Genomic DNA, 26903 nt, shown 5'->3' on the forward strand with positions numbered 1-26903 from the left:
TTCGCGGGCCTCGTACAGCCCACGGCCCGGCGTTCCCCACCCCTGCCTTAGAGCGTTTATTCCCTCCCGCGCTTGTCCTGTACAGCTCCTCCCAACGTGCCATCGGGTCACAGCGCATCGTCGTTCTTGCCCGGTGTCCTCCGTTTGCCGACGAAGCATCCCAGCACGCGGAGCGAAACGTCGGACACGGTGCCGACACAACTCGGCGTAACGGACCCCCGGAAAGACCGCGCCGGAGGGAGAGCGTTAGACTCGCATTGTCTGCGGGAGAACCTCGTTGATACCCCTTTGCCGGGTGTATCGTGACCTGTCGTAGAATTTGGTGTGCATTCTACGGGCCCCCGTAGTTGCAGACGTGCGCGTGTTGCGTGTTGCGCACCTGGTGCCGTGTGCAAACGCCGGTGTGGTACTCGTGACATGAAGGTAGCCCGGGCGTTGTGTTGGTCGTACCCCACGCTCGTGCGCTGTGATGTCATTCGTCGGTGCTGCTGTTTCTCGCTAACGGCGCTTGCCCCAAACATCCCGTTAAGGCTTTTTATACGTGACAGCGGGAATGCGTATTGCCTTAAAGGTGGGGGGTTGGGGTGGAAGGGGGGGAATTATTAATATATATATTTTTTATCCTTTGTGGCTTCATGAATAGTTAATTGGTAAAGGATGCGGCAGCTGACATCTGAATTTTACTCAAAGGTGACCCTGGTGGGTCAGACACCGGTTTACACGCAGCGAAACACACAACACTCTGCTTGAACGATATACACATATGTACACATGGCTTTATTGCATTCAGGCTTATTCGAACGTTTAAATGCATTGTCTAGAGACATCGTTTTATGTTTTTGCGTGGCAGGGTAGGCTTGTCGTGGAAATGGCTGTGCAGTCAAATGCACAGCGGGCGGGCGATTCAGAGAAACATCATCGCATTCAGCGCAGGGGCTGCGAGATTTGGGCTGGCCGCCTTGACGTCTGTACGTACTTCTAGATTTGAAGCTTTCGTGACTGCAAGGATTCATACTCTTAGTTTTTTCGGTAAAGTCACGTAGGTAAAAAAATGAAATAAAAACTTAATAAAAATAAAAGAATATTTTATTTGCATTAATTTTAATTTAATTGTTTTACTAAGAGTCTGTACGTACGTCTGTGGGACTTCTTTCGCACCGTACGTAGCCCACCGTGCCAATCAGTGGTGCGAGGGAAGGACGACAGACGATCAACGCAAGATCGTCTGGGTGGGGGCTGCACACTTTACAAGTGGGGCTTCGCGAAAACTGGCGGGGCGAGAATTTAAGCGGAAAGTTGACGAACTCGGCGCTGTCGAATGGACGCACGAATCACGTGTTTTCCTTTCCCCTGCCGATGGCGTACGTTAGCGGTGCATTCTGCCCCCGCACCTCCCCGCTACTCAACGCAGCAGGAGGTTGTTTTTGCATTCAGCTGCACCGTCTGGCAAATTCCGCGTTGGCGAAGCGGTCGCGTCGAAAGCCGCCTCCGGCGACGCGCAGCGACGGCCGCCTGCCTGCCCCGGTCAGCGCCGCTTTGTCCCACCCGGGAAGCTGCCTGAAGAGCGGGTCGTTCCCACTCCCATCAGGACGCCCGCAGCTCGCGCTCGTGCCAAGAGCCGGGCCCTCGTCCGGCGAGCGTAGCCAAATTGGGGCAGCCCTCCGTCGGCACGTTCGTGCTGCTAACGCGAATTCGTAACGACGACGACGGCAGCAGCAGCAGCGATACAAAAGCGACGTCATATCCACACGGCCAACCGGGTGCTGTTCTGCTTGCTGCTCGTGCTGCCCCCCTTGTCCGACTCGGAGGGGGCCTGGTGCGTCGTCGCGGTCCGCTCGTGCCGGGCGTTGGCCACGTTCTGCTCCATCGCGCTGGACCCCGCCCCGCCGCCCACGTTCTCGTCCGCCGTGCCGCTCGAACCGGCGCCGCTGTCCGAACCCCTCATCCCGTCCCCGCCCACCGCAGCCGCAGCCGCCGGCTCGGCCCCGGCCACCGGCAGGCTCGGACGGCCCCCCGCGCCGACGCCGCCGCCGCCGCCCTCCGCGAGGTTTTTCCGCGGCGGGGAGACGTCCGGCACGTCGGCGCCGCCACCCCGCCTCGGCTCCGCGACGCCGTTGGGCCGCTTGGCCGCGGCGGCGGCGGCGAGGCCCTCGGGCGTCTGCGAGGCCTTGGAAATGGGCCGCAGCTCGAACTGGAGCAGCGACGGCGCCGTGGGCATCTCCTCGCCGGACTCGCGGCCGCACGCCGGCTCGGGGGAGCCGCGCGGCGCAGTCTGCGAGCCCCGGTCCTTCCGGGCCAGCGCGTCGCGGACGGTGCCCGCGCCCAGGTGCAGCATCTCGCACACGTTGAGCGCCAGGCACAGGCAGCTGACGCCGTACATGACGAACAAAAAGACGGTCTTCTCGGTGGGGCGCGACACGAAGCAGTCGACCACGTGCGGGCACGGCGGCCGGCCGCACGCGAACCGCGCCGCCACCTCGAAGCCGTACAGGAAGTACTGGCCCGCCAGGAAGGCGCCCTCCAGCGCGGTCCGGGAGATGAGCTGGAAGACGTATATGCCCATGAGGCCCTCCTCCCTGATCCTCCGCCGCCCGTCGTGGCGGTGCTCCCTGTCGGGCCGGTGCCTCTGCCGGCCCACGGCATCGTCGAATATCATGGGCTCCTCCTCCAAGTTGCTCTCGCCCTCCTCCAGGAAGTGGTTCTGCCCTCGGTGGATCATGAGGCCCCTGCGGGCGCCGCGGCTCTGTCCGTGGCCGCCGCCGCCGCCGCCGCCGCGACGGCACCGCCCGTGGCCCGGCCGTTTGGCCACCTTGTGGGCGGCGAAGGCCAGGTAGAGGAGCGACGGCGAGGACACGAAGATGATCTGGAGCACCCAGAAGCGGGCATGCGAGAGCGGCGCGAAGGCGTCGTAGCAGACGTTCTCGCAGCCCGGCTGGCCCGTGTTGCACACGAACTTGCTCTGCTCGTCGTAGTAGATGGTCTCGCCTCCGACGGCCGCCAGCACGACGCGCAGCACCACCAGGGCCGTGAGCCACAGCTTGCCCACGAAGGTGGAGTGGTGGTGCACCTCCTCGAGCAGACGAGTCAGGAATGCCCAGCTCATGGTGGCGCCGCCCACGTCCGGCGCCCGTCACGCACCTTGGACGGACGGACAGAACAGCGGCGGGCGGCGACGGGGGTGAGGGTCACGTGACGCGAGGGACGTCGGTGGGAATCGGGGATGGTATGCTTGGGTTTTTTTCGGTAAAGTCACGTAGGTAAAAAAATATTAATTAATAAAAGTAAAATTATAATAAAAATAATAAAAAGGGGGCCTGTCCTGGCTCCTCCCCCCTCAACCAGTATATATACGGGGTTGGATCTTCTTCTTGGTTCTTTCAGTAAAGTCATGTAGAAGGGAAATAATAAAATAATAAAAATAAAACATAATAAAATAATTCTCACGACGTTTCGGCCACAATGCAAGCAGCCGTCTTCAGGTGAAGAACAGGTCTGTCGAGAAGACAGCGTCTGAATGACACACCCCAGGCTTGGAGCTCTTGGAATTTCTCATTTACTTGATACAGCTGCCGGGCTGTGAAGGTTCCACCTGAAGACGGAAGCTTGTGTTGCCTCCGAAACGTCGTGATTTTTATTTTATTTTACTTTTATTTATTTTATTTAAAAAAAATTTACCTACGTGACTTTACCGAAAAAACCCAAGAGTATGAATCCTTGCAGTCACGAAAGCTTCAAATCTAGAATCGAGGATGGGTGAAGCGACGGCTTACAGCCCGTGGTGACGCCTTTCAGGGGAGGGCGGAAGCCCTTTTTTGGGGGGCGCGGGGGGTGGTGGGGGGGGGTAGTGGTGGTCGATTGTGTGTGGGGGGGGGGGGGGGGTCAGGCCGCCGCAGGGATATTGTGCAGGAGAAACATCTTCTTGGTTCTTTCGGTAAAGTCACGTAGAATGGAAATAATAAAATTATTCCATTCAAGAGAAACATTTCAAATGCGCACTCGGGGCAACGACAGACCCCCGATGCCCGACACGTCAAGTGGTCTCTTGGCCGTATTATCAATGAAGTAATTAGTTAATTAATTAATTAGTACCCAGAGGAATGCTGGGGGGCAACATCGGCCACCAACTGAGATTTGAACTTTCATGCCCCCCCCCTCCCCCCTAGCGATCGCGAAACGGGCAATCTGCCACCGCCCCACTCCGCAAGGCGTTATCGAACTTGCGTGGATTTTCAATATTTCACACCCAGACTCATTTGTTGCGTCCAAGCAGATGTTTCATACCCCGTGCATATTCCTTTTGTCTTTTCGTGCCATTTGTAAGAAAAAAATATATCGTTAATGACTTAAACTTTCGTGACTGCAGGAATTCATATTCTACGGTTCTTTCGGTAAAGTCACAAGCGGTCGCTGGTGTTGCGATCGAAACGTCGTGATATTTTTATAATTTTTATTAACTTTATTTTCATTTTTACTATTGTATTGCTATTATTGTTATTATTATTTTTTCATCTTCTATCTACGTGTCCTTACCGAAAGAACCATAGAATATATATATATATATATTTTATATATTACACACCGCAACCAGGTGCTCACGTGAGGCTGAGTCGACCAATGGGAGGACCGGTTCAGATAATTGTCACTGGTGTTGGCTGTGAGCGGGAATCGAACTCGGGTTGCAGGTTTCAAAGCGCAGCGCGCTAACCGCTGCACCACCGCTCCCCACTCCCGGCACACACAAAGACAAAGATCCCCCGTACCGCCTCAACAGATTGCAGCGATACGCCCGTCCGCCTTTGTCTCCCCCAGTAGCAATGTTTACACACCGCACCAGGTACTCATTTCAAGCTGAGTCGACCTAGCTACAGCTAAAACACACACACACAATGTAAATGATATTGGGCCAAACATCCGAATGCTGATAAGTTTACCTGGAAGTTACTCGACTGGCATCGCACGCAGCAGCGGCAGCAGCGGCAGCAGCATCGCCGTCCTACTGCGAAAACTTCGCAGGACGCTCCTGAAAAAGAGTTGTGAGACTCGGTGAGGCTTCCCGGTGGTAAACAAGCGTGATCATACTGTAATAAAGGTCGTGGAAGCGACTTCTGGAATCCGGTCTTTATTTGTCTTTCGTTCACAACCCTCCCATCTTACTCCTTCACGCACGGCCACGTGGCAGCCTGGACCACGTGGCAGCCTGGACCACGTGGCAGCCTGGACCACGTGGCAGCCTGGACCCCGCTCCAGCGTGACCTCACCCTCCGTTTGTTCCAGATCTGATCACGTGTTGTCCGTCTCCACCCCTTTAAATACCCGGGTCACGTGGTACCTTTCCAAAAATCCTGGTTACCCTCTATGGAATCTTCTAGACTCCATCGTACGGTCCCAGGACCGCGCCCCTGACTCGTCCCCCCATTGGCTGTGGCTAAAGCCAGCAGAACCAATCCTCTACTTACAGATGTCACCTTCCCATTACGTCAGGGCCAATCATCGTGACGAGGTGTGATCCATCTGCAACCCGGATATATCCTCACTTTACAATACGAACAACAACAACAAGTCAAAATAGTTTTGCCACTGCTCCACCAGCTTTGTTTGTTCTATTTCGGGCCGTGGTTAGCATCGGCGGCGAATGATATCTGAACCCGTCCTGTGTTTTTTATGATTATTATAATTTTGGTTTTACCAACTCTCGCCGGCCGACCGTACGGTCAAAGCAACTGACCCTTGTGACCGAACGCAGCGTGGTTTTAAAGCCTTCATCCGGCCAGCGGTTTGACGACGGGGCCGTAAGTTACGAATGTGACGGCAACCTCAAAGGGCGCGACGTTTCACGCTTCAACACACCGGTGGGCTAAAGCGGTGAACTATTTGTCTTTTGTCAACGTGACACTTTTTTGCTGATTGGACGTGTCGGGTGGTGGAGGGTTACGACACATTTATAAACAACGCGATCTCAACCCGAAAACGTTGATTATGAATAATATTGGTCGCGAAAGCCTGCTACGTGTTAAATCGTACGGTACATTTCATTAAAGCGTGTTTTTAAAAAAGTATTTTAAAAATATTATTTATTTTTGTTCTTAACTTTGGCAAAACGCCATGGAGTTCACAGAGACACGGGGCGCCAGTGCCATTCCAGGAATAGCGCGCGGCAAGATGCGATAATGAATACAACATCATGTTTGTGTCTGCGGTGCGGAGTCCCTGGGAATTCAAGAGTGGCGCTTGCCGTATCCACTTGCAAGCCCGTGGGATTGGTCCGTACTGCCGGGGGTGGCAACTGTTACCAGTGTCCACCCTAGGCATTGTCCACCATGGCCGCTGTCCATTATGGAAGTATTGACCATGAACATTGTCTAGTGGCCATCCGGGGCAGTGTCCACCATGGGGATTGTCCATCCTGGGCTGTGTCCACCATGGGGGTTGTCCATTCTGGGCAATCTCCACAATGAGGATTGTCCATCCTGGACAGTGTCCACCCTGGGCATTGTCCTCCCTGGGCTGTGTCCATCCTGGGCAGTCTCCACCATGGGGATTGTCCATCCTGGGCTGTGTCCACCCTAGGCATTGTCCATCTTGTGCAGTGTCCACCCTAGGCATTGTCCATCTTGTGCAGTGTCCACCATGGGCGTTGTCCATCCTGGGCAGTCTTCACCCTGGGCAGTGTCCAGCTCTGGCAGTATTGACCACGAGGCATTGGGCAGTGTCCATTTATGGGCATTGACCAGCATGGGCAGAGGCCTTTGAGTTATGTACATCATCTGTTTATATTCTAAACCAGGGGCGGTTTCTTCATTAGGGCGATTGGGCGACGCACCACCAATGTCATTCAACCACAGAGTCACGCTAGCCGTCACTGTGCCTCTGGATATAGTCCAATCAGCGTCATATCACGTTCTGTGGAGTACCGCCTCTTTTTGGGCGATTTCACTCTGGTTGAGAATCGCCCCGAGTGGCCCCATAGACTTACATTGAAAGATGGTTTTTTTCGAACGGGGGGCGCTGCAATGTATTCTCTATGGCTTCCGGGAGGGCTCGCCCTAACGTGCTTACGTCATCATACGTAAGCACGTTTCATCCAACAATATAATTTGTCGCCACCTAGTGGAATCTTTAATAAAAGAAACTTGAGTGGATTGTATTAATAGTGAGTATAGAAACAAACAAGATGTATTGTAAGAGTCACTTTATTTTTCATTAATATTAAAGAAGTGAAGTTGCCTTTACATGCTTAAGCTGTTAATTTATCCATTGCATGGGTGGACCTTATCCTTATCAATCATCCAGACATTTGCCCCCCCTGAGAGATTTTGCAGGAGCCGCCACTGTTCTAAACACTCAGGTTTCATAAGACGGGGGGGAGAAGAACACTTCCCCGAAAAGATGTCACGAAACTCTCTCACGCCGAGTTTCCTAACATCATCCAATGGTGGCGTTTTCCATTAGCGAGCTCCTATTAACGACCATGTGACACACGAAACGTGGCCGTCCATAAATGACGTCACGCACCTTGTGGGGGGGTGGGGGGTGAGATATTTGTGACGATGTGTGACGAGGGCGGGGGAGGGGGGTTTGAGAAATGTGACGTCACATCAAAATACGCAACTTTAAATGAATATAGAATTGTTATAACAACACTAATTGTTATAACAACACTCCTACAACATCAGAGTGCAGCGCCACATTAAATACGCACTACAATGACAATAGTTTAAAGCGATTTGAAGCATGTTGTATTTTCAAAATGGAAATATGGTTTGGGGGGGGGGCAGAGCTTTGTGACGTCATATTTGAGGGGGGGGGGGGGCTGACTTTTGTGACGCCGTGTGACGAGGGGGGGGGGGGGTCAAAAATCGTCCAAAATCGCGTGACGTCATTTATGGACGGCCCCAAACGGGCTGCTGGGGTGGCCAGAACCACGCCTGGCCAACAACCTTCATCTCCTCTGCGCTGACTGTGGCTACACCACGCCTTGACGTTTTCACTTTCGGCTGAGGTGACCTATGGGAGGCCCAGGACCGGTTCATATTTTAAACGCTTTCTTTTAACTCACTCTGCCTGTTGTTGTCGTTGTTGTTGTTGTCGTTATATCCTCAAATCTTGTAACTAAATTTTAACCCACTTCCCAATATGGTATCGACTGCAAACTTGCTGTGCTTATGTCATACTGATGACAATACTATATTCTATCATAAAGAAAATACATTTTTTAAACATTATTTTGTATATGTTATGTTTCGGCTTGGGTCTAATTGTCCACGCTCAACTGATGTTGGCTGTAATCGGCCACTGTCCCTGACGTTGTGGCAAGCTTCGGGGCCACTTCCTGGAGTCGTGGAGTTCTGCCATTACTAGTAGGTCTTCTTGGTTCTTTCGGTAAAGTCACGTAGAAGGGAAATAATAAAATAATAAAAATAAAACATTATAAAATAATTCTCACGACGTTTCGGCCACAACGCAGACGCTGTCTTCCCGACAGACCTGTTCTCTACCTGAGGACGGCTGCTTGCGTTGTGGCCGAAACGTCGTGAGAATTATTTTATTGTTTTATTTTTATTTTTTTAATTATTTCCCTTCTACGTGACTTTACCGAAAGAACCAAGAAGATGAATCCCTGCAGTCACGAAAGCTTTAAATCGAAATTTTATAATGTTTTATTTGTATTATTTTATTATTTCCCTTCTACGTGACTTTACCGAAAGAACCAAGAAGATGAATCCCTGCAGTCACGAAAGCTTTAAATCGAAATTACTAGTACATTTCATAAAAGCGTGTTTTTAAGAAAGTTTTTAAAAAAAGATTACTTATTCTCCACTGACGTTGCTTGTGTCCACGTATCGTGCTCGGGTCGCCGGGCTCGAAGCGCACTGACCCAATACTGCACCGCAGTGGACCTCACAAGAGGCCCAGGTCAAGGCTCAGATTCCATTGTTGTGGGCACTGCATAGAAGCACCACGTGTGTGATCTACTGTAAACCAATCACGGGCCACTGGGATTGTAGCACCTCGCATACACACAAAGACAAAGATCCCCCCCCTTTAAAAGACTGTTGGGGCAAGTGGGACCGTCACAGCCAGATTCGCTGCATTGATGCAGCAAATCTGGCTGTGACGGTCCCACCTGATGACGGAGACTTGTGTTGCCTTCGAAACGTCGTGATTTTATTGTTTTATTGTTATTAATTTTTATTTCATTTTTTACCCACGTGACTTTACCGAAAGAACTAAGAGTATGAATCCTTGTAGTCACGAAAGCTTCAAATCTAGAATTGCTGGGGCAAGTGTTGTTAAACGAGTAGCAACCTATGATGGCCCGGGCAGAGTGGCACACGAGGGAGTGAGTCTCCAGCACCACGCCCGGCCACCTTTGTATCCCCAGTGGCCATGAGGTTTACACATTGCACCGGGTGCTCGTTTGAGGCCGAGTCAGCCTAGGGGAGGCACAGGACCGGTTTAGATAATCGTGAATGGCGTTGTTGTCCGCGAGCGGGAATCGAACTCGTGAGTTGGCCACGTTCTTAGGCACAGCGTGCTAACTGCTGCGCCACCGTTCAACGGGGGCACAACCGTGCACACACGCACACGCAAATAACTAAAACCTAAATGGCACGCAGACACACACACACAGACTCCGCCTCGGGAACAAAACCGAGCCATTATTTTTACATAAACACATCCAAATATGGGACGTGTGTGCACATATACACCCGCTCGAGTGAGTTCACACGCACACACCAAAACAAAGATCTTCCGTGTAGCCTTAACAGACTGTTGGGGCAAGTGCTGTTAGCAAGCAGCACCTATGAAGGCCGGCACGGCACACGAGGGGGTGGGTGGCCAACACCACGCCCGGCCGCCTTTGTCTCCCCAGTGGCGATGTTTACACACGCCACCAGGTTGAATCGACCTCGGGGAGGCCCAGGACCGGTTCAGATAATCGTCACTGGTGTTGTCTGTGAGCGGGAATCGAACGCGGGTAGCCAGATTCGTAGCGCAGCGTAGCGCTAACCACTAAACTATCGCTCACTATAACGCAGATACATGCACGCACACACGCAGACAGACGCACACACACTGGCAGACTCAGATACACATGGTATTGTACTCCCAAGGGTAAATCCTAACAGAGTGTAATTGTCTGTTCCTAAAAATAAAATGGCATCAAGCCCCGTGCCCTCTCCTTATCAATACAATTAGTAAAGTACCGTAGTCATATTCTGCAATTGATAATTAAGGGGAAGTGGAGCGGGGGTGAGGGCAGTGGGGTTCGTGCGGGGGGGGGGGGGAATCAATAAATTCCGTTGATTTTAACTTCAAATATTAAATACCTGTCAATTTCTGCTGGAATTAAATTGCACTTACGGGGACCATTTTTGAATCGATGAGCAATTGCCGTGAGGACAAAACGCTCGCGGGGAGGGCCAATGTAAACCCGCCGACAATGGAACGGGCAAGTTGATACTTAAATAATCCTGGACCGGGTGTAAGTTTTTTTTTTTTTGAGCGGTGAATTGTCACGCCCAGTCACATGGCGCGCTCATTCTTTTACGAATGCAGCGCTTATTTTTTTTATTGGGGGGCATTTTTCCCCCATCCCGCGGTCGTGAAATGATGCGTCAAATAATCCCACCCACCGCGATCGAAGTGAAGTGCTGAACTCCGACCCTCGGAGCTGACGAGGACTTAGAGGGTCGTCCATAAATGACGTCACGCACCTAGGTGGGGGAGGAGGGGGGCGGGGGTTCAGACATTTGTGACGATGTGTGACGAGGGGGAGAGGGGGGTGGGTGAGAAATGTGACGTCACATCAAAATGCACGAATTTTAATAAATATAGACAACACGTTCTATCTTAATTAAATCGGCTTTTTAATAAATGTTTTCTCCTACAACATCAGAGTGCAGCGCCACGTTAAATACGCACTACAATGACAATAGTTTAAAGCGATTTGAAGCATTTTTTTTTTCGCGGGGGGGGGGGGGGCAGAGCTTTGTGACGTCATATTTGAGGGGGGGGGGTCTGACTTTTTGTGACGCCGTGGGGGTCAAAAATCGTCCAACATCGCGTGACGTCATTTATGGTCGGTCCCCTTATTCAATACTGCGGGGGCAAGTGCTCTTCCTGAACACCCAAGAAGGCCGGCACGGTACACGAGAGAGGGGATGGGATGGCCAACACCACGCCCGGCCGCCTTTGTCTCCCCAGTGGCGATGTTTACACAGCGCACCAGGTACTCATTTGAGGCTGAGTCGACCTAGGGGAGGGCCCAGTTCACACGATTTGTCACTGGTGTCGACCGCTAGCGGGAATCGAACTCGGGTCACTGGGTTCGTGGCGCAGCAGCGTAATCATACACGCGTGTGCACGGCCAAAAACAAAGGTCCCCCGTATAGCCTTTAACAGACTGGGGGCAAAGTGCTCTTAGTGAACACCTATGAAGGCCGGCACGGTACACGAGGTGTATGGGTGGCAAATGCCACGTCCGGCTGCCTTTGTCTCCACAGTGCTGATGTTTACACACCGTACGCCCGGTCTGTGTGTGTGTGTGTTGAACTTCTTTTACACCGTACGTAGCCAACCGCACTCATCGGAGGTGCGGGCCAAGGACAAATAACGATTTTGAGGTTTTTTTTCGGTAAAGTCACGTCGGTAAAAAATAAAAATAAAAATTAATAAAAGTAAAATAAAAATAAAATTGTATATTTTTTATTTTTAAATCCTTTATATTAAGTTCGCTTGCTTGCTTGCTTAGGACCGTGCAAATCTTTCGGTCGTTTTTAACCCACTTCCCGTGATCCAATCGAGCTGACATTTTGCACACAGACTCGTTGTGCGTGACAATTAATTTTCGTGAAAATTTTTTCCAAAATTTTACACTGTTTAGAGAATTTTTTAAAAATATTTATTTACCAATTGGTTAATGCTGGCACACAATCATCTGACCCATAGGTGGCAGCCATCTCAAGCCAGAGGACGAGAGGACTCTAGCCACCCCGATGCCACGCATATAAAGGATTTATAGTGAAAAACTTTGTTTTTACGGGTAAATTTTTTATTTTTTTATTTTACTTTTATTAATTTTATTTTTATTTTTTACCTACGTGACTTTACTGAAAAAACCTAAGAATATGAATCCCTGCAGTCACGAAAGCTTTAATATCGATATTTAGTCGAGTCTAAGTCATTCCTATAGTCCATTCGAGATTTGAAGCTTTCGTAACTGCAAGGATTCATACTGTTAGGTTTTTGTCGGTAAAGTCACGTAGGTAAAAAAATAAAATTTAAAATTAATAAAAGTAATAATAGAAATAAAATAAAATAATGAATCACGACGTTTCGGAGGCAACACAAGTCTCCGTCATCAGGTGGGACCGTCACAGCTAGATTCACTGTCTCAAGTGAGGCAAAGATTCCAAGATACAAGTTCTTAAATACAAGTTAAGAGGGGGAGGAGGAGGGGGGAGGAGCTTATCTGAGTGTGGTAGCCAATGAATGGATCCATCTTCTTGGTTCTTTCGGTAAAGTCACGTAGAAGGGAAGTAATAAAATAATAAAAATAAAACATAATAAAATCAAATAATTCTCACGACGTTTCGGCTACAACGCAAGCAGCCGTCTTCAGGTGAAGAATGAGACACTGCCAAGCTAGGAGCTTATATATAAGCTCCTAGCTCCTAGCTTATATAAGCTCCTAGCTCCTAGCTCATAGCTTGGCAGTGTCTCATTCTTCACCTGAAGACGGCTGCTTGCGTTGTAGCCGAAACGTCGTGAGAATTATTTGATTTTATTATGTTTTATTTTTATTATTTTATTACTTCCCTTCTACGTGACTTTACCGAAAGAACCAAGAAGATGAATCCCTGCAGTCACGAAAGCTTTAAATCGAAATGAATGGATCGTATTGGGGGGGGGAGGAGGCGGGGCTAAAAGGTGCACGTGGTGCTGGAAGAGAGGTGCACATGATCCTATAGTCCAGTTTGACTCACGCGGTCAACGCATTTAGTCACACACACTCTTAGCCGGTCACTGTTGGTGTTGGTGTTGGGGGGGGGGGCAAGAGGTACTCAAAGCCCCCCACTGCAGCATCATCAGGTTGGCCGATCTGTGACCTCGCTAAATCTTCACCAGGAAAAGCACGTGGTCAAGCACAGCACGTTTGGTCTGCCTTAGTGCACTGCCGTCTGTAATAAAGTTACTCCGTTATCGAAGTCCCCATCTTCGTTCAGACCGAGCCAATTTCGTCTCGTCAAAGTCTAGCGGCGGTGGCGGTGGTGGTGATGATTGTCGTTGCGGTGATGGTGGAGATGGAAGTGGTGGTGGTGATGGTCGTGGTATTAGTGGGCAGTCCTAGTCGAGTGGTGGTGGTGATGGTAGTGGTGATTGTAGTTGTGGTGGTGATGGTAGTGGTGATTGTAGTTGTGGTGGTGGTGATGGTAGTGGTGATTGTAGTTGTGGTGGTGGTGATGGTAGTGGTGATTGTAGTTGTGGTGGTGATGGTAGTGGTGATTATAGTTGTGGTGGTGATGGTAGTGGTGATTGTAGTTGTGGTGGTGGTGGTGATGGTAGTGGTGATTGTAGTTGTGGTGGTGGTGGTGATGGTATTGTGGTGATGGTGTTGGTAATTGTTCTTGTGGTAGCGGTGATTTCCGTTCACTGACAGCCATCGAATACACAACCCAACAATCCTCTTTTGGTCTAATATATTTTCATCCGTAATTTCTCATCACAAAATTAAACAACCGCCCATCGACTGACTGGGTCTTCGGAACCGGTGATTCAATCTCAACCAGCACGAAATAAACACTCGCGGACACGCCTTGACCGACTGGCCGTTGCAATAAATGTTAAGCAAAAACGATTATAATTTACAACTCTTGAGTAATTCAACTGCTGGATGATGGCATAGGCCACTCTGTCTTGGTTATGGGGGGTTCCGGAGGTAGGGAGGCGGGGGGACGCATTGTTGACCATATTTCACCATGCCTGATAATTGTTTTTTTAACCTTTTATTTGGCAACAAAACTGACACCTTTTTTTACAAGGAGTCATGTTTGCATTGACCACAATACCTGCAGTCGGAATGCAAACAAAAAACAACTCTGATAATGTATGCACTGTCCTTGAAATTGATTGGTCCACACCCGAGACAGCTTTCTTTAGAGTCCAGTCTCACATGGGGTTGGACCAGATGACGCTAAAAGGCGCACAACTCAAAGACAATGCACCATCAGAGTATGAGAGCTCGGGGTAAGCATTTACACCATTGGGACCTCATTTGCCAGTAGTCAGTTTTGTTGCCAGATAAAAGGGTAAAATACCAATTATCATATTTTGCTACTGGCAAATGAGGTTCCAATGGTGTAAATGTTCACCATGCCTGTCAACGCAGGTTGGTGAGAAACTCCTGGAAAAATTGGTTGATAAAAATGTAAGTTCATCTGGGTGGCCAGACTGAAAGGTTAATTTAACCACGAAACCGATGTCATATCCGTGACACATTTGCAATGTTTACTTTTACAGCCGCGCAAACTGCCAAGACGGCTAGTAACAATTGCGTACAATTTTTGCGCGTGCCCTGCTAAAAGTGTCCAAAGGGCACACACGGTGGGATTTTGCGTTTAACGGGCGACACACCGCTGATGAGTCTCAGAAAAGGCAAAACTTTTTTTTTGTCCCAGCGTCTGTCCATGTGCAGACAGATGCTCGGGTGGCGAATACTATTTTAAGCGGTCCTCCTTCACAACCTTGACCAAATTGTACTGGCCAACGTGGTGAAGTATGGTCACCAACCACAACGTGAAGAGGCTTTTATGCACTAGAGCAGCGGTAAGTTCATCTGGGTGGCACCAGGGCCAGGTTTCGTGGAAGACAATTTTTTAACGGACCGGGGGGCGGGGGGGGGGAGGTCATCATTGGGTCTTTCCCCCTTTTCAAAGAAGCTCTCCAGCTACGTTTGTTTCTTACTCATGTTGGCTACTAGGGGTTAGAGCTTGTGGGCTCACCAACACTGTGACTAAGGCAAGTTCGCAGTGCGGGGAAGAGGCGCGGACAGAAGTGGTGAATAATAAAATAACGGGGGCGGACCACGCGCGGACTCACCGCTCTCATCTCCTGCTGTGCGGCCCGGTTCCTAACATCGGTCCGAGCGTCTGTGGCCTGTCAGGCGTGCAATTGGGCCGAGCGTCACAGTGCAGGAGCCTCTTGAGCAAAGCGTCATGAGACTAAGTGAGGCTGCGCCTTATAAAAGCATCAAAACAATAAAAAACAATAATAATAATAACAACAACAGGACAGGACGTTCTTAGCGATACGCGGAGAACGTCAATTGCGTTATCGGCTGCTCGTCGTTTGATGAAGCAGATGCCCCGGGCTGGTTTATGTTTTAAATTGGATTTCACTGCGAATTGGAATCGCATTGAGGAAAGGGGACGTCGGAGGCAGCCAGGTGCATTGGAGAACACGCGCAGGTTACGGACGTGATTCAAATCAAACGCTTATGAGAGGACGAGGTCTGGCTTGAGCAGCGAAACTATGAACACAATTTTTTTGTATCTTACCATCTATAGCCCCAATGAGCTGCAGCTCTTTTTTCAGAAACGACCTGGTTATCACAATTCATAATAAGCTCGGACGAAGTGGCTTCTCGTCACGTGGTAATGCATAGCAGCCAAATACTCTGAACGCGTGATGTTGATTCAAAATGTGGAGGGGAAAACCGAAGGACCCGGAGAAAAATCCACGCGACCACGGGGAGAGATAGACACGCAAACTCCAAATACACAGCAGCAGGCGTCAGGGTCGGGATCGAACCCACGCCCTCCTGTATACCAGGCGAGGTAGTTAACATCTCCTAGCCACCGTGACGATGATGAGAGAGAGAGAGAAACACGAAAACTCCAAATATACAGCAGCAGCAGGCGTCAGGGTCGGGATCCAACCCACGCCCTCCTGTGTACCAGGCGAGGTAGTTAACATCTCCTAGCCACCGTGATGTTGATGAGAGAGAGACACGCAAACTCCAAATATACAGCAGGCATCAGGGTCGGGATCGAACCCATGCCCTCCTGTATACCAGGCGAGGTAGTTAACATCTCCTAGCCACCGTGATGATGAGAGAGACAGAGAGACACGCAAACTCCAAATATGCAGCAGGCGTCAGGGTCGGGATCGAACCCACGACCTCCTGCATACCAGGCGAAGTAGTTAACATCTCCTAGCCACCGTGATGAAGAGAGAGAGAGAGAGACACGCAAACTCCAAATATACAGCAGGCGTCAGGGTCGGGATCGAACCCACGACCTCCTGTACACCAGGCGAGGTAGTTAACATCTCGATGGCGCAGCTATCGATCGAGGGTCGAATTCGAACTGCGTTGTGTGATCGGCATCGCGCTCGCTGGAGGTGTTGATGCCTTCATGGAAGTCGTGTCCTGTAGACGCAACTGCGCACAATTCTGTGAGTCACTTATAACTGCTTTGTCGTTACTTATTGCCAATTATGGACTCATACTATTGTCCAATCATCTCGTAGAGTCCCTGTCACGTAATAATATGCTACACAGTGTCAGTGCGGGTCGCAAAATGCCAATTTATTACGAATAAACCCCCATGATCAGATCGAAATTCGGGATTTCGATCGGATCATTGGGGGGGGGGGGGGGCACGTGCCACCCCCCCCACCTTCCCCTCCCACCCCCTCCGCTCCCACCCCCAAGGCCCCCATCCGTTTCGTAACAACGTCAGTATACCACATACTCTTGTAGCCGCCGTGTGTGTATGTGTGTAGATATATACCGATATACTGTGCATCGGCAAGGATAAATTGCCCGATGAATTATTAAATTTAATACGGGGGCATTATCGCGACGCCACTGAACACGCTGGCGATAATGAAAGTGGCGGCATAAAACACGGAGACGAATTGGGGGGTATTTTTTTTGTCACCCGAGGAAGATTTATGAGGAAGATTAAAAAAAAATGAACCCGTAAAAACAAAGTTTTTCACTATAAATCCTTTATATGCGTGGCATCGGTTTTATTTTATTATTCATTTCTGTTTTTCTTGAGTAAGAGTTTCATTTTTATCACATTGGTATTTTAAATTAAACATGAAATTATTTTTTTTCCTAAAAAGTGGAAAATTTGGGAATTTTTCTTTCACGAACATTAATTGTCACGCACAACGAGTCTGTGTGGAAAATGTCAGCTCGATTGGATCACGGGAAGTGGGTTAAAAAACGACCGAAAGATTTGCATGGTCGTAAGCAAGCAAGCAAGCACGCAAGCAAGCAAGCAAGCACGCGAACTTTATATAAAGGATTAAAAATATATTCGCCTGTGGAGGACGCGGGGATCGATCCCGCGACCTTTGGCATGGGAAGCGAGGGCGCAACCAACTGCGCTACTCCGCCACGGCCTGTGGAGGGGTTACGCTCTGGGCTCTTACACTCTGACGTTCAGCCAAAGCCATGAATGCGTTCTATTTGAATATATGTAAAATACATTTTTTTTGCCTAAAAAGTGTAAAATTTTGGGAATTTTTTTTCACGAACAATAATTGTCTGGTACAACGAGTCTGTGTGGAAAATGTCAGCTCGATTGGATCACGGGAAGTGGGTTAAAAAACGACTGAAAGATTTGCACGGTCCTAAGCAAGCAAGCAAGCACGCAAGCAAGTGAATTTAATATAAAGGATTTAAAAAATATATATTTGTCTGACCCCCGCCCGCCTGCCCGCCCGCCTGCCCGAGCCCACTTTACTGGACATCTGCGTAAAAAAAAAAAATATAACAAAAAAAAATTTACACTGAAAGAGCTTTACCGCTCATCAAGTTTCTCAAAGACGAAATCGACGCTCTCGCTCCCGCGATTCGCGTAGCGCGCAGACCGGTGGCAGGAGACTGCTCCGCCACGGTGAGTCGTCAACAAAAATACGCCGAGGCTGCGACGTCACGGCCACGGGCGAAAAACTTGGAAATTATTCCAAGTTCATTCCAAGTTTGGCTCCGTGTTTTTGCGCCCTCTTATTTCTTTTACGGCCACTTGGAGGCCGTCCATAAATGACGTCACGCGATTTTGGACGATTTTTGACACCCCCCCCCTTCGTCACACGACGTCACAAAAAGTCAGACTCTACCCCCCTAAAATATGACGTCACAAAAAGTCAGACCCCCCCTAAAATATGACGTCACAAAGCTCTGCCCCCCCCCTTCCAAAAAAAAACATGCTTCAAATCGCTGTAAACTATTGTCATTGTAGTGCGTATTTAATGTGGCGCTGCACTCTGATGTTGTAGGAGAAGACATTTATTAAAAAGTCTATTTAATTAAGTAGAACGTGTTGTCTATATTGATTTGAAGTTGTACATTCGGATGTGACGTCACATTTCTCAACCCCCCCCCCCTCGTCACACATCGTCACAAATGTCTGACCCCCCCCCCCCTGGGTGCGTGACGTCATTTATGGACGGCCCATGCCAACTCCTTATCAGTGCCTCTACCTTATTACAGATCAAGTAAAACCTCACTGGTCAGCCCATAAACCTCAACGTTCATCCTACAAAGTCCATATACACTCCTCTACTATACACTACATTACTCTACACTACACTATACACTACACTATTACGTAACTGTCAACCCCTTAGCAGTGCCCTAGCTTGTTACAGACCAAGTCCCTTATACATCTCAACGTTCATCCTACAAAGTTCCAGCACAAGGAGGAGAAACACAAACAACTAGACAACAACACATTTGTTTTGGTACTAAATTTCCCTGCGCAAAAATACGGCGTCTAAACCGTGTGAGTATGCCTCGTATACCCGCTCGACACCACGACACCAGGAGGTCAGCTTTCATCCAGCAGTGGATTGATGCGGGGATTATTATCTCCATATATTCACACATTCCTGCTGCGGAGGGAGCTGGTAGGAACGTTGGGTTGCTCGGTCAATGGCCTGCAGGGTCAACGGCGGCGTGGTGTATTCCGCAAATATGCCCGACTGTGAGGGCAGGCACAAGCCGGCGTGAGTAGGTTAAACGTTGAGTTTTATAAGGGCACCCCGGGGTGACCAGCCCCTTCCCACCCAGCCCCACCCCTCCCACCCCCCACCCAGCCCCACCCTCCCCACCCAGCCCTTCCACACCCTCCCCACCCAGCCCCTCCCCACCCTCCCCTCCCCACCCAGCGCCACACTCCCCACCCAGCCCCTCCCCACCCTCCCCTCCCCACCCAGCCCCTCCCCACCCAGCCCCTCCCTCCCCACCCAGCCCCTCCCTGTACGACGGACGGACGGACACAATAATCCCCTGTGGGCTGGTGTAACCAGGAGGTTCCTACCAGTGTTAAAGGCTAAGTTGTGATTATGTGTCTGTTCAAAATGTTTAGCGTACTTCCCGACATGCAACAAACTGGACGTTTGCCATGTGGGTACTTTCCAGACTCTACACGATGCAAAACATTTTAAAATACACTTATTTTTTTTGGGGGGGGGGGGGGAGCTCAATAATGCATATATTTTTTGCACGGCAAGTGAGCTGTGAAGTCACATCTGTCACGTGACCCGCGCATGTGGAAGCGTCACGCATTGTAGTGTAGTGGTTAGCGCGCTGCGCTACGAACCCGGCGACCCGAATTCGATTCCCGCTCACGGCCACCACCAGTGACGATTATTTGAACCGATCCTGGGTCTCCCCTAGGTCGACTCAGCCTCAAACGAGTAACTCGGCCGGGCGTGGGTGCTGGCCACCCACCCCCTCGTTAATTATAATAATTGTTGTTATTGCGTGTATTATTTTTTAACATTTTTTTTCATCACGGCTGATGACCACAACCCCCCCCCCCCAAAAAAAAAAAATCCAAAACAACCATAACACCAAAAACGCCGAGCGTCCAGTGACAAACGGCACCAGTCAGACGATGCAACAGAGGATCGACTGAGCGAGATCATTCCAACACCCGTGACCCCAATTATCTGCTGCCAAGCGCTCGCTCCTTTAGGCCATCGTGCCGGGGGGGGGGGGGGGGGTGGTGGTGAGGGAGGGGGGAGTGACACACAAACCCCCCCACATCGAGGCTTAAACAATCAGCAATGTGCATTATCGCTGTTCGTGTGTCGGTGTTGTGTAACTGCGGTCGTTACTTTGGCGTGGCCGCGACGCGCGTCCAAAGATATTTGGCACAAACGACGACGACGTGTGGGTGGGTGGGAGAGGTGCCGATGGCGTGCAATGCTAGTTAGACAATGCTGGTTAGACAATGATGTTTAGACAATGATAGTTAAACAATGATGGTTAAAAAATGGTAGTTAGACAATGCTGGTTAAACAATGGTGGTTAAAGAATGATGGTTAGACAATGCTGGTTAAACAATGATGGTTAGACAGTGCTGGTTAAACAATGCTAGTTAGACAATGCTGGTTAGACAATGTTAGTTAGACAATGTTAGTTAGACAATGTTAGTTAGACAATGTTAGTTAGACAATGCTGGTTAGACAATGTTAGTTAGACAATGCTGGTTAAACAATGCTAGTTATACAATGTTAGTTAGACAATGCTGGTTAGACAATGTTAGTTAGACAATGTTAGTTAGACAATGCTGGTTAGACAATGCTAGTTAGACAATGTTAGTTAGACAATGCTGGTTAGACAATGTTAGTTAGACAATGCTGGTTAGACAATGCTAGTTAGACAATGTTAGTTAGACAATGCTGGTTAGACAATGATAGTAAACCAATTCTGGTTAGACAATGATGTTTAGACAATGATAGTTAAACAATGATGGTTAGACAATGCTGGTTAGACAATGGTGGTTTAACAATGCTGGTTAAACAATGCTGGTTAAACAATGCTGGTTAAAAAATGCTGGTTAAACAATGATAGTTAAACAATGCCGGTTAAAAACAATGGTGGTTAAACAATGCTGGTTAAACAATGCTGGTTAGACAATGCTGGTTCGACAATGCTGATTAAACAATGGTGGTTAAACAATGCTGGTTCGACAATGCTGATTAAACAATGATAGTTAAACAATGCTGGTTAAACAATGCTTGTTAAACAATGATAGTTAAACAATGCTGGTTCGACAATGCTGATTAAACAATGGTGGTTAAACAATGGTGGTTAAACAATGCTTGTTAAACAATGATAGTTAAACAATGCTGGTTAGACAATGCTGGTTAAACAATGATAGTAAACAATGCTGGTTAGAAAATGCTGTTTAAACAAATGGTCGTTAAACAATGCTGGTTAAACAATGCTGGTTAAACAATGCTGGTTAAACAATGCTGGTTTAACAATGCTGATTCTAGATTTGAAGTTTTCGTGACTGCAAGGATTCATAGAAACGTCGTGATTTCTTATTTTATTTCTATTATTTCTATTTTTTTATTTACTTATTTTTTACTACGTGACTTTACCGAAAAAACCTAAGAATATAAACAATGCTGGTTAAACAATGCTGGTTAGACAATGCTGCTTAAACAGTGCTGATTAAACAATGCTGGTTAAACAATGCTGGTTAAACAATGCCGGTTAAACAATGCCGGTTAAACAATGCCGGTTAGACAATGCTGGTTAAACAATGCTGGTTAAATAATGCTGGTGAGACAATGCTGATTAAACAATACTGGTTAAACAATCCCGGTTAAATAATGCCGGTTAAACAATGCTGGTTAAACAATGCCGGTTAAACAATGCCGGTTAAACAATGCCGGTTAGACAATGCCGGTTAAACAATGCTGGTTAAACAATGCTGGTTAAACAATGCTAGTTAGACGGTGCTGGTTAAACAATGCCGGTTAAACAATGCCGGTTAGACAATGCCGGTTAAACAATGCTGGTTAAACAATGCTGGTTAAACAATGCTAGTTAGACGGTGCTGGTTAAACAATGCTGGTTAGACGGTGCTGGTTAAACAATGCCGGTTAGACAATGCTGGTTAAACAATGCTGGTTAAACAATGCTAGTTAAACAATGCTGGTTAAACAATGCTGGTTAAACAATGCCGGTTAAACAATGCTGGTTAAACAATGCTAGTTAAACAATGCTGGTTAAACAATGCCGGTTAAACAATGCTAGTTAAACAATGCTGGTTAAACAATGCTGGTTAGACAATGCTGGTTAAACAATGCTGGTTAAACAATGCCGGTTAAACAATGCTGGTTAGACAATGCTGCTTAAACAATGCCGGTTAAACAATGCTGGTTAAACAATGCTGGTTAAGCAATGCTGGTTAAACAATGCTGGTTAGACAATGCCGGTTAAACGATGCTGGTTAAACAATGCTGGTTAAACAATGCTGGTTAAACAATGCTGGTTAAACAATGCTGGTTAAACAATGCTAGTTAGACGGTGCTGGTTAAACAATGCTGGTTAGACGGTGCTGGTTAAACAATGCCGGTTAGACAATGCTGGTTAAACAATGCTGGTTAAACAATGCTAGTTAAACAATGCTGGTTAAACAATGCTGGTTAAACAATGCCGGTTAAACAATGCTGGTTAAACAATGCTAGTTAAACAATGCTGGTTAAACAATGCTGGTTAAACAATGCTGGTTAAACAATGCTAGTTAAACAATGCTGGTTAAACAATGCTGGTTAGACAATGCTGGTTAAACAATGCTGGTTAAACAATGCCGGTTAAACAATGCTGGTTAGACAATGCTGCTTAAACAATGCCGGTTAAACAATGCTGGTTAAACAATGCTGGTTAAGCAATGCTGGTTAAACAATGCTGGTTAGACAATGCCGGTTAAACGATGCTGGTTAAACAATGCTGGTTAAACAATGCTGGTTAAACAATGCTGGTTAAACAATGCTGGTTAGACAATGCTGGTTAAACAATGCTGGTTAAACAATGCTGGTTAGACAATGCCGGTTAAACAATGCTGGTTAAACAATGCTGGTTAAGCAATGCTGGTTAAACAATGCTGGTTAGACAATGCCGGTTAAACAATGCTTGTTAAACAATGCTGGTTAAACAATGCTGGTTAAACAATGCTAGTTAGACGGTGCTGGTTAAACAATGCTGGTTAGACAATGCTGGTTAAACAATGCTGGTTAAACAATGCTGGTTAAACAATGCTGGTTAAACAATGCTAGTCAGATGGTGCTGGTTAAACAATGCTGGTTAGACAATGCTGGTTAAACAATGCTGGTTAAACAATGCTAGTTAGACGGTGCTGGTTAAACAATGCTGGTTAGACAATGCTGGTTAAACAATGCTGGTTAAACAATGCTGGTTAAACAATGCTGGTTAAACAGTGCCGGTTAAACAATGCTGGTTAGACAATGCTGCTTAAACAATGCCGGTTAAACAATGCTGGTTAAACAATGCTGGTTAAGCAATGCTGGTTAAACAATGCTGGGTAGACAATGCCGGTTAAACAATGCCGGTTAAACAATGCTGGTTAGACAATGCGGGTTAAACAATGCTGGTTAAACAATGCTAGTTAGACGGTGCTGGTTAAACAATGCTGGTTAAACAATGCTAGTTAAACAATGCTGGTTAAACAATGCCGGTTAAACAATGCTAGTTAAACAATGCTGGTTAAACAATGCTGGTTAAACAATGCCGGTAAAAACAATGCTAGTTAAACAATGCTGGTTAAACAATGCTGGTTAAACAATGCTGGTTAGACAATGCTGGTTAGACAATGCTGCTTAAACAATGCTGGTTAAACAATGCTGGTTAAACAATGCTAGTTAGACGGTGCTGGTTAAACAATGCTAGTTAAACAATGCTGGTTAAACAATGCTGGTTAGACAATGCTGGTTAAACAATGCTGGTTAAACAATGCCGGTTAAACAATGCTGGTTAGACAATGCTGCTTAAACAATGCCGGTTAAACAATGCTGGTTAAACAATGCTGGTTAAGCAATGCTGGTTAAACAATGCTGGTTAGACAATGCCGGTTAAACGATGCTGGTTAAACAATGCTGGTTAAACAATGCTGGTTAAACAATGCTGGTTAAACAATGCTGGTTAAACAATGCTGGTTAGACAATGCTGGTTAAACAATGCTGGTTAAACAATGCTGGTTAAACAATGCTGGTTAAACAATGCTGGTTAAACAATGCTGGTTAAACAATGCTGGTTAAGCAATGCTGGTTAAACAATGCTGGTTAGACAATGCCGGTTAAACAATGCTGGTTAAACAATGCTGGTTCAACAATGCTGGTTAAACAATGCTAGTTAGACGGTGCTGGTTAAACAATGCTGGTTAGACAATGCTGGTTAAACAATGCTGGTTAAACAATGCTGGTTAAACAATGCTGGTTAAACAATGCTAGTTAGATGGTGCTGGTTAAACAATGCTGGTTAGACAATGCTGGTTAAACAATGCTGGTTAAACAATGCTAGTTAGACGGTGCTGGTTAAACAATGCTGGTTAGACAATGCTGGTTAAACAATGCTGGTTAAACAATGCTGGTTAGACAATGCTGGTTAAACAATGCTGGTTAAACAGTGCCGGTTAAACAATGCTGGTTAGACAATGCTGCTTAAACAATGCCGGTTAAATAATGCTGGTTAAACAATGCTGGTTAAGCAATGCTGGTTAAACAATGCTGGGTAGACAATGCCGGTTAAACAATGCCGGTTAAACAATGCTGGTTAGACAATGCGGGTTAAACAATGCTGGTTAAACAATGCTAGTTAGACGGTGCTGGTTAAACAATGCTGGTTAAACAATGCTAGTTAAACAATGCTGGTTAAACAATGCCTGTTAAACAATGCTAGTTAAACAATGCTGGTTAAACAATGCTGGTTAACCAATGCCGGTAAAAACAATGCTAGTTAAACAATGCTGGTTAAACAATGCTGGTTAAACAATGCTGGTTAGACAATGCTGCTTAAACAATGCTGGTTAAACAATGCTAGTTAGACGGTGCTGGTTAAACAATGCTGGTTAGACAATGCCGGTTAAACAATGCCGGTTAAACAATGCTCCTCAAAGACAATGCCGGTAACAGCGAGCTCGCGTCTCGCGCGCGCAGATTCTCTCGCCCTGCCCCTCGCCGTTTCGCGCAAAGCGAGGTAGTCGACTTGGTACTAATGGGCGGCGAAAGCGAAGTGTGCCGGTGAGTGCTTCGCCTTGAACGCGAAGTGTACGCGGACGACATGTGTACAACAATAGTCGCCCGCACGGCTGGATAAAGGCGCAGCCCCTGAAATTCCATGCTCATGCCGCCGCTGCTACAGCTGCTGTGGAAGAGCCCCTCCCCCCGCCCCCGCCCCCCGAGAGGTCTCCTACCTTTTGTTAGTTTTGTGTCCAGACGCTTTGGAATCATCGGCGGCAACAGGCGTGGTGTCTTCCACAACCACCACCGCCACCACCACCACCACCGCCTCCACCACCACCACCGCCACCACCACCACCGCCACCACCACCACTACCGCCACCGCCTCCACCACCGCCACCACCGCCACCACCACCGCACGCGACCTGCCGATGAACTTCGCTGCGGTGTAACCCATCTAACGATGGCGGGAGGACCGATCCGCCGGATTTCAACTCTCGGTGTTGCCGACCGCCACGCCGACCCGGTCAATCCCCCCACTCCTACCCCCCCCCCCCCCACCGTGGCAGCCACCGTGAGACGACTCAAAGAAAAAAGGCTTCCCAAATAATTCCCACCGGCGCCTGGGAAGTCTCCCCCGAACGACGGCGAGACGCACGGAGGGTGGGCGCAAAGCGACGATCTCAACGCCGATTTCTTACCGTGGGGCGCGTCACGGCAATCGGCTCTCCCCTCTCTCTCTCTTGACGCACATCCCACTCGCATGGTCCACGCAGACCGACCCCCTTGCGCTCCGCCGCTTGTGAACGGGAGGGGAGTGTGGCGATGCGCGGCTGATTATCCGGCTCAGTCTCCCTCCCCTCCTCCTCCCCTACGCTGTCTCCGCTGAAGAGGGGCAGGAAGTGGAGCCACGGGCAGCAGCAGCAGCAGCAGGCGCTCACATCGATTGGTTTCCCGCGAGCGTTCGCATCATGTGCGCTGCTGAGCACGCGCACGAGCGCGCGCGCGTTCACGCGCACGCGCGCGCGCTGAGCTCGTGCACACACGCGCACGCATGTACACACTCACACGTGCACACACGCCAGCGCTGAGCTCATACACATGTGCGCACGTGTACACACACACTCACACGTGTACACACACACACGCAAGCGCTGAGCTCATACACATGTTCACACGTGTACACACACTCACACGTGTACACACACACTCACACGTGTACACACACACACGCAAGTGCTAAGCTCATACACATGTTCACACGTGTACACCCACGCACGCATGTACACACACACTCACAGGTGTACACACACACGCGCACACGTGTACACACGCACACACACGCGCGCGCGCTGAGCTCGTGCACATGTGCACACGTGTACACACACTCACACGTGTGAACACACACACACGCAAACACTGAGCTCATACACATGTGCACACGTGTACACACACGCATGTACACACACACACTCACACGTGTACAGACACACACGTGCCAACAAAGACAAAGATCCCCCCCCCAGCGTAGCCTCTAACAGACTGTTGGGGCAAGTGCTGTTAGCGAGTAGCACCTATGAAGGCCGGCACGGTGGCACACGAGGGGGTGGGTGGCCAGAACCACTCCCGGCCCCCTTTGTCTTCCCAGTGCTGATGTGTACACACCGCGCCAAGTACTCATTTAAGGCCGAGTCGACCTAGGGGAGGGCTCAGAACTGCTTGATGCATTCACCACTGATATTGACCGTGGGGCGGGAGTTGAATTCGGATCGCCGGGTTTCGTAGCACAGTGTGCGCTAACCGCTCAGCCTCCACTCCACCACGCACAACCCATCACTCGTAGACGCACAGCACGTACCCACACAGCACGTACCTATCTAGAC

General features: G+C 48.6%; 1 protein-coding gene across 1 annotated transcript; it reads right to left on the minus strand.

The window, feature by feature from the left end:
- Window positions 1-1738: 1738 nt before the first annotated feature.
- On the minus strand, window positions 1739-25836 carry LOC133358362 (gap junction gamma-1 protein-like). Its single transcript, XM_061576662.1, has 4 exons — window positions 25722-25836; window positions 10638-10718; window positions 4932-5020; window positions 1739-3138 (listed from the first exon to the last, which is right to left on the minus strand). Exon 4 carries the CDS (start codon window positions 3101-3103, stop codon window positions 1739-1741), a length of 1365 nt encoding a protein of 454 aa, XP_061432646.1. The 5' UTR covers window positions 3104-3138; window positions 4932-5020; window positions 10638-10718; window positions 25722-25836.
- Window positions 25837-26903: the final 1067 nt, after the last annotated feature.

Source organism: Lethenteron reissneri, chromosome 61, assembly GCF_015708825.2.
Source record: "Lethenteron reissneri isolate LAM-NWPU_2019-01 chromosome 61, ASM1570882v1, whole genome shotgun sequence".
NCBI classification, from domain to species: Eukaryota; Metazoa; Chordata; class Hyperoartia; order Petromyzontiformes; family Petromyzontidae; genus Lethenteron; species Lethenteron reissneri.

What these genes read in the sequence shown, in the direction of transcription:
- LOC133358362 (XM_061576662.1), bottom strand. Translation starts at nt 3,103, where the DNA reads ATGAGCTGGGCATTCCTGACTCGTCTGCTCGAGGAGGTGCACCACCAC.